An 11,244-nucleotide genomic window follows, 5' to 3' on the forward strand; every position below is an offset into this window, starting at 1 on the left:
CAACAAATAATTTACCCAAACAACAAGTAATTTTCGACATTTTTGAAGGTCAGATTCGTTCAAAACACACTAAAATACCACAGGAATACCACATTTCCTCTTTAAATGGTGTAATAGTAAACATTTACTCAAAATTGTGAATGTGTAATAGGACAAAGAACAGTAGACTGTCAAAACGATCAGGTGTTTACTCCTGCATACGAGCGGACGATGTGGTGAACTCGGTTAATGAAGTTGTAAACAATAGCCATGGATTGGTCAATTCCAGGTTGTGAACAGTAAACATTTATATGAATAGTTATGTTGCGTTTGAAGTGGTGTAGCACGGGCACAGATCCACGTGTTATGTGTTTGAAATTAAGCTGACGTATTTCCGATAAAATAAATAAATCTTTAGGGGTGTATCAAAGATGCAATGGATCACATGATATCCATTCTAATTTAACATCAGTTTCCAATAAACCGCGTGATCTTACTTCCAAAATAACTATAGAACAGAGTTAAGCTTTCAACGAACCAAGCCTCGTGATTCGGTTATGATTTCCGGTTTTATCCATTCATTTCGCTTCATTTATGTCACTAAAAGGTTTAGTTATAAATTTATGTAAAAAAATTATAACTAATGTTTCTATTCGCGATAATTTCGATAGAAAATGTAATGTCACAAAGTACGACCGAATAGAAAAGGCAAACTATTTAAATTAAAAAAGCGTCCTTCAGTGGCGTTTGTCTTCAAACGTTTTCCATACGTTTAGAAACTGTAACCAGTCAGTTGCGTTCTGCTGTCTGGTGTTGTCACGTAAACTTATTTATCGTTCACTTTGTTATTTTATTTCTAGTATTTAATATCGTTTGCTTTTTAGGATACAATATCCATCAATATATTCATATACGTTGATATTCTTGAAATAATAAGCCTGGATTTTAGCACAACTTCAGAATACAACAAATATGAGTGCAAATAATTGTTTTAAAATTGAACATGTCAGTAAAGAAGATTTGATTATTTGGTTCCGTCGTACAGTTTCTCCGAAGTTCAATGCAATCGAAGACCTATGGTCTGGATCCGATCTTTGCTTAGGAATGGAAATACTTTTCCCTGGCTCTGTTGATTTACGGAATATAAAGATTGACAGACTTACAGAAAACGATCGGCGCCATAATTTTACTTACCTTCAAACAGTCTTTGAGAAAAATGGTGTTGAAAAAGAGATTCCCGTTGAAGATATTTTAAAAGGAAATTTTAAAAGTTGTTATCAGTTTGGGCAATGGTTCCGATCATTCTTTATGGAGAATTATCAAGGCCAACCTTATGATATAAACCAAATTAGAGCCTCATGCAAAAAGAAAAAGTTCAAGAAAAGGGCTACAAAATCTCAAAATAGAGAAAATTCTCAAGATACAAAGGACTTCTCTGAAACGAATGTTCAGTCAGCAGTCGACAAAAACAAAGAAGAAATCTTGAAATCTGGGAATCACCGTGATAATGAATCTGTTCATAAAAACGCTATGATTCAACCGCCGAAAATATTCGTCAAATCAAAGAATTTGGCTGTGAATAATACGTTTCGGGTTCAAAATGTAAGCAAAGAAGATTTAATTATTTGGTTCCGCAGAGCAATCGCTCCGAAATTGTCTAGCATTGGTGAATTAGGAACCGGTGTCGACTTTTGTGTTGGTATAGGAATATTATTTCCTGGCTCAATTGCTTTTGAAGATATAAAATTCAGTCCTGTTACCGACACGGATAAACGCCAGAATTTCAAATGCCTTCAAGCTGCTTTTAAAAATTTTGCAGTCGATAAGGATATTCCAGTGGAGAATTTAATAAAAGGAACCTTTAAAGGGAATTTCTTCTTCGGAAAATGGTTTAAAGCATTTTTTCATGCAAACTATAAAGGTCAAACATATGATTTGTGTCGACTGCGTGGTTTGAGTAATAATAATTACAACAGAAACAACAGAAAGAGTCATTGTTATGAAAAATGTGAAAGGGAGAATTCCGGCCAAGGTGATGCTTGCAGGAGAAATAGTGAATCTGGTGTTGAAGCGATGGCAAAACAGGTTGATTGTCACCGTAGATGTAAGTTGATATTAGAAAAGGAATCTCAAACAGATTTGAACTACGAAGCTGATATGAGCGACAAAGACGGGGAATCGGATAATAACAAGACAGAGAAACTTTCTGAAAAACTGCAACGGATCGAAACTATTTGCAGGAATAATCCAGACGAAGGAATATGTCTAATGATATGGAAAGTACTCACAGAGGCTTGATTGGATAAAACTGAACAGAGTAAGAGAGAAAGATATTGGATGAAAAAAAAAAAAAGAAAAACTGTTCTTTGAATTGGAAATATAATCCAACAATAATCATTATGTACTCTTCACCAATGCTGAAGAAATATCCAATGTTGATTTGGAAACATTAATTAAAACAACATTGCTTATAAATATCGGACATTCAAAGAAGCATTGTGTTATATATTGAACGGGAATATTGTCATTCTTTAGAAAACTTTTTTACAAAATCATTTTAAGATTAGCTGTTTAATGTAAATTTAAAAATAATATTAATATTAGTAAATATTTTTCTCCCCGTTGTAGCTTTCGAGTGTATTTGGTTTAAATATTATACTTCAGTATATAATTATTGTTTATTATAAATGTATATATTGTTAATCCGTTCCTTTACTGTAAAAGTTCAGAAATGACCTTTCATTTTACAAAAGGAAAAATTTTATCTTTGTATTCTTTTTCAGTTATTTTTTTTATAAATCTTGATTCTATTTGCATTTGAATCTGTAATATTGAGCCTAAATTTATTATATTTACATGTTATTTACAAGTGTTGTCCCTAAAGCAATGAACAAATAGGCATTACATGTTAGCAGAGTATCTCTTTCTCTATCCAAAGATAGTACACAACATAGCCCTCTCACGAGCGGTGCGTTTGTATTATCGTTGGGCTCAAGTTATGTATCATCTTAAAAATTCACGTATGTACTGTTGCAGCCATTTCTCTACATACACTTAAACCTCATCCCTGTCATGATTTCGTTGTCCTCGAAGACTACTCTTCATTAGACCAAACAGAGAAGTCAAGAGGGTGTCAGATCTGGACTGTACGGTGAATGGGGGAACCACTGATTTGCTCTATTTGCCGATTGCCTGGTTTGTTACCAAAGATGTGTATGATAATGCATCGTTATGGTGAATGTGGTTAGTTCTTTGATTCTTGTTTGGTATTGCTTCAATGTACCGTACGATGTTCACAGTACAGCCAGGGTTCAGAAAATTAAGGACCTGGCGGCCTTAAAAAAAGCTATCATACCATCCTGTGCCGAACGCCAGCGCTTGGAGAAGGGATGTGACACCATTCTATGCACTGAGCCTTCGTTTCTGGATCACAAAGATATGGACACGTTCTATCTCCTGTATATATCAGTGTATATATATATATATATATATATATATATATATATATATATATATACTGATATATACAGTTTCAAGAATAACAAAGAAAAGCAAACACGATCTGTTAGAACTAGCAGCTAAATCTCGCTCAAATCATTCTAGACTGTTAAAAGAAAAAAAACAACAAAAAACAAAGGACGCATAACTGGTACTTATCTCGAAAAGCAAAGTCTACCTCGGCGGAATTTGAACTCAGAACGTAACGGCAGACGAAATACTGCTAAGCATTTCGCATGGCGTGCTAACGATTCTGCCAGCGCACCGCCGTATAGTTGTCGTATATATTGCCTGGAAATAAACGAAATAGTGACAGTTGGTTCGTATTTGATCATAGATCTGCTCGAGCACGGCTGATCTCGATGGAGTTTAATCATTAACGCAAGAACAAAATAGGAATTCGGTCACGAAATCGAAAAAAATCTTTGATTCTAATTATTTTTAAACGATAGGCGTAGGAGTGGCTGTGTGGTAAGTAGCTAGCTTACCAACCACATGGTTACGGGTTCAGTCCCACTGCGTGGCACCTTGGGTAAGTGTCTTCTACTATAGCCTCGGGCCGACCAAAGCCTTGTGAGTGGATTTGGTAGACGGAAACTGAAAGAAGCCTGTCGTATATATGTATATATATGTCTATGTGTGTGTATGTTTGTGTGTCTGTGTTTGTCCACCCCAACATCGCTTGACAACCGATGGTGGTGTGTTTAAGTCCCCGTAACTTAGCGGTTCGGCAAAAGACCGATAAAATAAGTACAAGGCTTACAAAGAATAAGTCCTGGGGTCGATTTGCTCGACTAAAGGCGGTGCTCCAGCATGGCCGTAGTCAAAAGACTGAAACAAGTAAAAGAGTAAAAGAGATATATTTTCTCCTGAATTTTCAGTTAGCTCGGTATAACATCATTTTAACTAATAGGAATGAGTTTTAATGTCCGTTTCTCCATGACGACATATCACAAGCTGTCATTTCAACTAACATTTCAGTGTTATAGAATTAACTAAACTAGTTGGAATCCACGTGGTCACTCGACCCGCTAGAAATAGCAGCCAAATCCCATTCAGTCTGTATTCTGCTGTTCTTTATTCTTTTCCTAGTTTCAGTCTTTTTGACTGCGGCCATGATGGGGCACCATCTTGAAGGGTTTTGGTCGAACAAATCAATCCCAGGACTTATTAATTTATTAATTTAAATCTGGTACTTATTCTATCGGCCTCTTTTGCCGAACCGCTAAATTACGGGGACGTAAACACACCAACACCTGTTGTCAAGCAGTGATGGGACAAACACAAGATAGACACACTCGCACACACACACACACACACACACACACACACACACACACACACATATATATCGTTGCTATTATGCAAAAGTATCGTAAGTCCAAAGCGTTGCTTTTTCAGAAAACGAAAAAGTAGTTTCACCATTCCATAGCAAAAACGTTGTACTGCACTTTGACAATTTTTGATATCTTGACATTTAAAGCAGCTGGAGATACGACAGTTTGACCAAAAGAACCGGCTATTGCAAGCAAAAATAAATATAGAAAAAAAGGCATTTGGCCAAGGCAGTTGCCCAAGGTACCATGGAGTGGGACGGACCCCGGAACCATGTGGTTGGGAAGCAAGCTTCTTATCACACAGCCGTAAAAATAAAATATTAATAATAAAATGACCACATTGGATAATATAACCCCGAGTACAAATGCCAGGATGGCGGAACATGTTTAAGTGTACAGCAAGTGATAAAAACGGTAATATTAGAATATTTGTCTGTATTTAGGTGCATTTGAGCTGATATGCGTAAGGTTTCAGAAGAGACATTGTTTCCTCATATTGTCGATGTTTTACGTACAGAGACGCTAGTTCTTGTGGGGATTGAACAACTTCCTTCTATAAATCTGATCATGCCAACGGTCATTAATCAATCATGTCATTTATATATTTGTGCTTTTAATTGTTCTTGCTTGTAGTTTGGGGTTCAGCTTATCTCTGATAGAATAAGCCCATGACGAAAGGTGATTCAGAGCTTTTGTTTTCCTTCCTCCAATGAACATATAACATTGCTTAACGTTCTTATCATTTTTGTATAAGACTGCAGAATGTGGTGTGAAGGTGATTTGGCTGCTAAAATACCTATGCGTGGCCGAACGCATAGGTATTTTAGTTATGCTCTGTCTTCAAATCCAGCTGACATCGACTTTTCCATTCACATTTCCAGTTAAGTTGACTGCGTCCCGCTTTACAATGTATGGTTAGTGGTGGGGTAGTGGAGTAAGGATCACTGTCCAAAATCGTTATAGTAATAAATATAGACTGTAGCTTAGAAACAGGGGAGATTTATTGCTAATATGCGCCTGTGCGCGAATGTATCAGTTAAAGGCGTAGGAGTGGCTGTGTGGTAAGTAGCTTGCTTACCAACCTCATGGTTCTGGGTTCAGTCCCACTGCGTGGCACCTTGGGCAAGTGTCTTCTACTATAGCCTCGGGCCGACCAAAGCCTTGTGAGTGGATTTGGTAGACGGAAACTGAAAGAAGCCCGTCATATATATATGTATATATATATATGTGTGTGTGTATATGTTTGCGTGTTTGTGTTTGTCCTCCCCCCTCCAACATCGCTTGACAACCGATGGTGGTGTGTTTGCGTCTCCGTAACTTAGCGGCTCGGCAAAAGAGACTGATAGAATAAGTACTAGGCTTCCAAAGAATAAGTCCTGGGGTCGATTTGCTCGACTAAAGGTGTTGCTCCAGCATGGCCGCAGTCAAATGACTGAAACAAGTAAAAGAGTAAAAGAGTATTTCATACATTTCAGCATGAAAATCACCGATAAAACTAATTTATTGAAGAAAAATACCTTGTGCTTGTAAATACATCCAGAGTTACACACGCACTTTCTTGTCTCCCTCATAGTCAGATAAGCAATAAATGCGTAGTTTTGTCGTTGAAAAAATTGTAACGAACAATGTTATTATTTCTTGTCCACGAAATACGATCTATTATACATATTAAATAATATATTTGAATGATTCACAAACACATACACATCAGTGTCAGCTAGAAATGAGGTGATGCATCACCCTTCCTTCACTGTAACTACTACTTGTGTCTGCTATTTTCAACCACCAACACACCCACCAGAAATTTGACCAACTTCCACACCAGACATTCACTTAACCTCGCACCTTCACAAAATTAAACAAATGTTTGATGTAACAGTGACCGTTTTTGAGTCAAATGTACACCAACGAACAAGCTTGTACACCAGTATGCACACATACACATACACTCAAAGGTGTAGGTGCTGGGGTCAAGAGTTGTGTACGTTTATCATTCAAATGTTTATATAGAATGACTGAATTAGCTTTGTTTTGTTGGCACTTACGACGTCGAGGGTTCCAGGTGATCCGATCAACGGAACAGCCTGCTCGTGAAATTAACGTGCAAGTGGCTGAGCACTCCACAGACACGTGTACTCTTCACGTAGTTCTCGGGGATATTCAGCGTGACACAGTGTGACAAGGCTGACCCTTTGAATTACAGGCACAACAGAAACAGGAAGTAAGAGTGAGAGAAAGTTGTGGTGGAAGAGTACAGCAGGGTTCGCCACCATCCCCAGCCGGAGCCTCGTGGAGCTTTAGGTGTTTTCGCTCAATAAACACTCACAACGCCCGGTCTGGGAATCGAAACCGCGATCCTATGACCGCGAGTCCGCTGCCTAACCACTGGGCCATTGCGCATCCACTAATTAGCTTTGTATATGCATGAGAGGAGAACAATAAGATGCATTTACAGTAGCTGACTTTCCACAGGGTTTGTCATTTTGATTGGGGCCATGCTGGAGTATTTGAATGTGTGCGTGTGTGTGTGTGTGTGTGTTATATTTTGATTTGGTTGAATCTTGGTTGTTTTTTTTTTGTTGGTCAGTTATTTTTAGCGTTTTGACAGCTAAAATTGTTTTTTAACGTAAGTGTGCCCAAACAAGTCGAATGCTTACACAGAGCAGGTTTTACAGCCATATCATCCAAACCGACCGGGTGTAACCGGGCTTATTATTTTACTTGCTTCTGTCATTTAACTGCGGCCATGCTGGAGCACCGCCTTTAGTCAAGCAAATCAACTTCAGGAATTATTCTTTGTAAGCCTAGTACTTATTCTATCGGTCTTTTTTCCGAACCGCTAAGTTACAGAGACGTAAACACACCAGCATCGGTTGTCAAGCGACGTTGGGGACAAACACAGATACACAAACACACACACATGTATATATACAACGGGCTTCTTTCAGTTTCCGTCTACCAAATCCACTCACAAGGCATTGGTCGGCCCGGGGCTATAGCAGAAGACACTTGTCCAACGTGCAACGTGTGTATGTATAAAGTATGTTTACATATATATATATATAGTTTGTAGTGTGTATATATATACATATATATATATATATATATAGTGTGTAGTGTGTATATATATATACATATATAGTATATATATATATATATATATATATATATATATATATATATATATATATATATATATATATATATATATAGTGTGTGTGTGTATATGTATATATATATATATATATATATATATATATATATATATATATATATATTATTCAAAACAGTTCCAACTATGTCTGTTTTTTATGTTTTATTTATATTCTTATAAAATTAATGTGGGATATAGAATATGGAATATATAATATAAATAGTAAAATGAAATGAAGTATTGAATGTCTTATTGAATAAATGTAATATTGAGTATTAAATATATAAGGACTTTCTTTTACATATGGCGTAGTGGTTAAGAGCGCGGCCTACTAACCCGAAGATTCCGAGTTCGATTCCAGGCAGTGACCTGAATAATAATAATAATAATAATAATAATAATATCGAAAAATACCTTAGGAATGAGAACCCAGGTTCGAAATTTCCCCAAGACACCTGATGAAGGCTGGGGGGTATATCAGCCGAAACGCTGTGTTAACAACAAACAAGGTGAGGGCAAATATTCGTCAAATGTAAATAATGTACATAATTCCTCATCTCTTAAATATAGAACTGTATTTCTAATTCAATCCACTGTTCTATTATTCTCTCTAGTGCCACTCTCTTCCCTCATCAATCTCGCACTACCCTGTCGTTCTCTTCTATCTAGTTCTACAACTCCGCTCTATTCTACCCAATCTTGCACTACATCGCCATTTCAATCTTTCGCCTCGCTTCTACGCACTGCTCTATTTTGTTTCGTTTCGCATTACGCCACCGCTTTATTCCGTTTCGTCTCGCACTAGGTCACTACTCTATTATTCTGTCAAGTCTCGCACTACGACACCCTCTGCTGCCTAGTTTCACATTACACCGCGTCAGTCTTATTCTGGCTCTTGTTTTGCACAATATGGCCGTCCTATTCTCACACGTCATCGTAGCCTCTCTCTTCTGTCTCTACTCTCATATCATGCCGTCACCCTATCCTTTATTCTGCTGGCTGAATCGAGGTGTCTCTTGAATATCTTGTTTGTAGGTAGAAAAATATCCTCCATAGTGTAAAAGGCGCAGGAGTGGCTGTGTGGTAAGTAGCTTGCTCAACAACCACATGGTTCCGGGTTCAGTCCTACTGCGTGGCACCTTGGGCAGCCTCGGGCCGACCAAAGCCTTGTGAGTGGATTTGGTAGACGGAAACTGAAAGAAGCCCGTCGTGTATATGTATATATGTGTATGTATATGTGTGTCTGTGTCCCCCCCCCCAGCATCGCTTGGTAACCAATGGTAGAATAAGCTGCAAAGAATAAGTTCTGGGGTCGATTTTCTCGACTAAAAGGCGGTGCTCCAGCATGGCCGCAGTCAAATGACTGAAACAAGTATAAGAGTAAAAGAGTAAACTATTTCCCTTTTAACCGTAAATATCCAAACAAGAAAGCTCCAGCCTGGTTTCTTGATCTGCTAGAAATAGCTGCCAAATTTTCCTGAAATCACTGCCTAACGCGAGGCTAAATAGCAAAGAGCGGTGGTGATACAGACTAAAGCGGAGGTGAGGGTGAGAGTAGAGAGAAGAGAGGCGATGAGGTCAGAATTAGAGAAGAGGGCAAGAACAGACAGAATAGAGTGGGTGGGTGTGTGTGGGGGGGGGGGCAGGGTGGAGACCGAGAGTAAACAGAATCGAGAGTAAGCAAAATAGTGCGGCGTTGGAGGACGCGAGTTGACAGAATAAGCCGCGTTGAAGGTCGATACAAGACAGATATCAGGAGGAAAAAAAAGAGCAAGGAAACAAAACATAACAAAAAGCAAAACAAACAAAAACTCGCAAGACAATGTAAGTTAAAGGATAATGTGGTTTAGTCATAGGAAAATACGAAATAACCAAGACTTGAAACAACAATTTTGATCAAATATTTACTTTATCAGAGCAGACATACGAGGTAAAAACAAAAAAAACGACACTGCTAGAACAGGCGGCCGACAGTATATCAAGACACATCTCCAGACAACTGACAAAGCGCGCACACACACACACACACACACACACACACACACACACACACACACACACACACACACACACACACACACACACACACACACACACACACACACACACACACAAGCATGTGTAAGTCTAAATTTATGTCGATTGTCTGATATCACCAGCTGGCACATGTTTTTTTAATGATGAGTACACAACTTAAGATCTAATGAGCAATATTATAACGAGCGCTGATCTAAAACTGGACACCGCACTGAGGTCATGAGTCAGTTAACTATGACATATCGTAGACCGTTAATGACACACTAACCTATATATATGATAGTTCTATTTCATGTGAGCTGAACGAAGACCAGTAAGAAACTAAGAAGACTTATTGCTTTACTTGAGACCAATATAGATGTGGTTATTACTGGTACTAGCATACACGTGCACTAAAAATATACCGACTCTGTCATTAATGACAGAAAAATGGCGTATCTATTTAAAGGGGTTTTAACCCAATATTTACTGCGTGGCACCTTGGGCAAGTGTCTTCTACTATAGCTTCGGGCCGACCAAAGCCTTGTGAGTGGATTTAGTAGACGGAAACTGAAAGAAGCCCGTTGTATATATATATATATATATATATATATATATATATATATATATATATATATATATATATATATATATATATGTAAGTGTGTGTATGTGTTTGTGTTTCTGCGTTTGTCCCCACCAGCATCGCTTGACAACCGATGGTGGTGTGTTTACGTCCCCGTAACTTAGCGGTTCGCCAAAAGAGACCGATAGAATAAGTACTAGGCTTCGATTTGCTCGACTAAAGGCGGTGCTCCAGCATGACCACAGTCAAATGACTGAAACAAGTAAAAGAGTAATGAGTATGCTGTTATTTAAAGGGTTTTTAACCCAATATTTACATGCTGTTATTTATAGCATTATTTGCTTCGAGATTCTCCGTATGAACAGAAAATGATCCAGCACTACCTTGCATGGCTATTAGTTGTATAGATCGACCACAAAACTTATTTTAAAGTGCGGTTAGCTGTTCCTTTGCTTGTAAATAAACCAACACCGGTTATTAAGCGGTGTTGTGGCGGATCGAACACACGCACGCACACACACACGTATATTTATGCGTATATCAGGGCGCGTGGCGAAGTGGTTAGGGCGTTGCACTCGCGAGATCGTGGATTCGATTCCCGGACCGAACCGTACATTATGTTCTTGAGCAAAACACTTCATCTCACGCTGATCTTTGATCACTTCAACATCTGA

The 11,244-nt window shown here is 38.2% G+C and overlaps 1 protein-coding gene across 1 annotated transcript; it reads left to right on the forward strand.

Moving 5' to 3' along the window:
* Window positions 1-461: 461 nt before the first annotated feature.
* Window positions 462-2,602, forward strand: LOC128247397 (uncharacterized). Its single transcript, XM_052966824.2, has one exon. It carries the CDS (start codon window positions 952-954, stop codon window positions 2,275-2,277), a length of 1,326 nt encoding a protein of 441 aa, XP_052822784.1. The 5' UTR covers window positions 462-951; the 3' UTR covers window positions 2,278-2,602.
* Window positions 2,603-11,244: the final 8,642 nt, after the last annotated feature.

This window comes from Octopus bimaculoides, chromosome 3, assembly GCF_046866305.1.
Source record: "Octopus bimaculoides isolate indiv1 chromosome 3, ASM4686630v1, whole genome shotgun sequence".
Taxonomy (NCBI): Eukaryota; Metazoa; Mollusca; class Cephalopoda; order Octopoda; family Octopodidae; genus Octopus; species Octopus bimaculoides.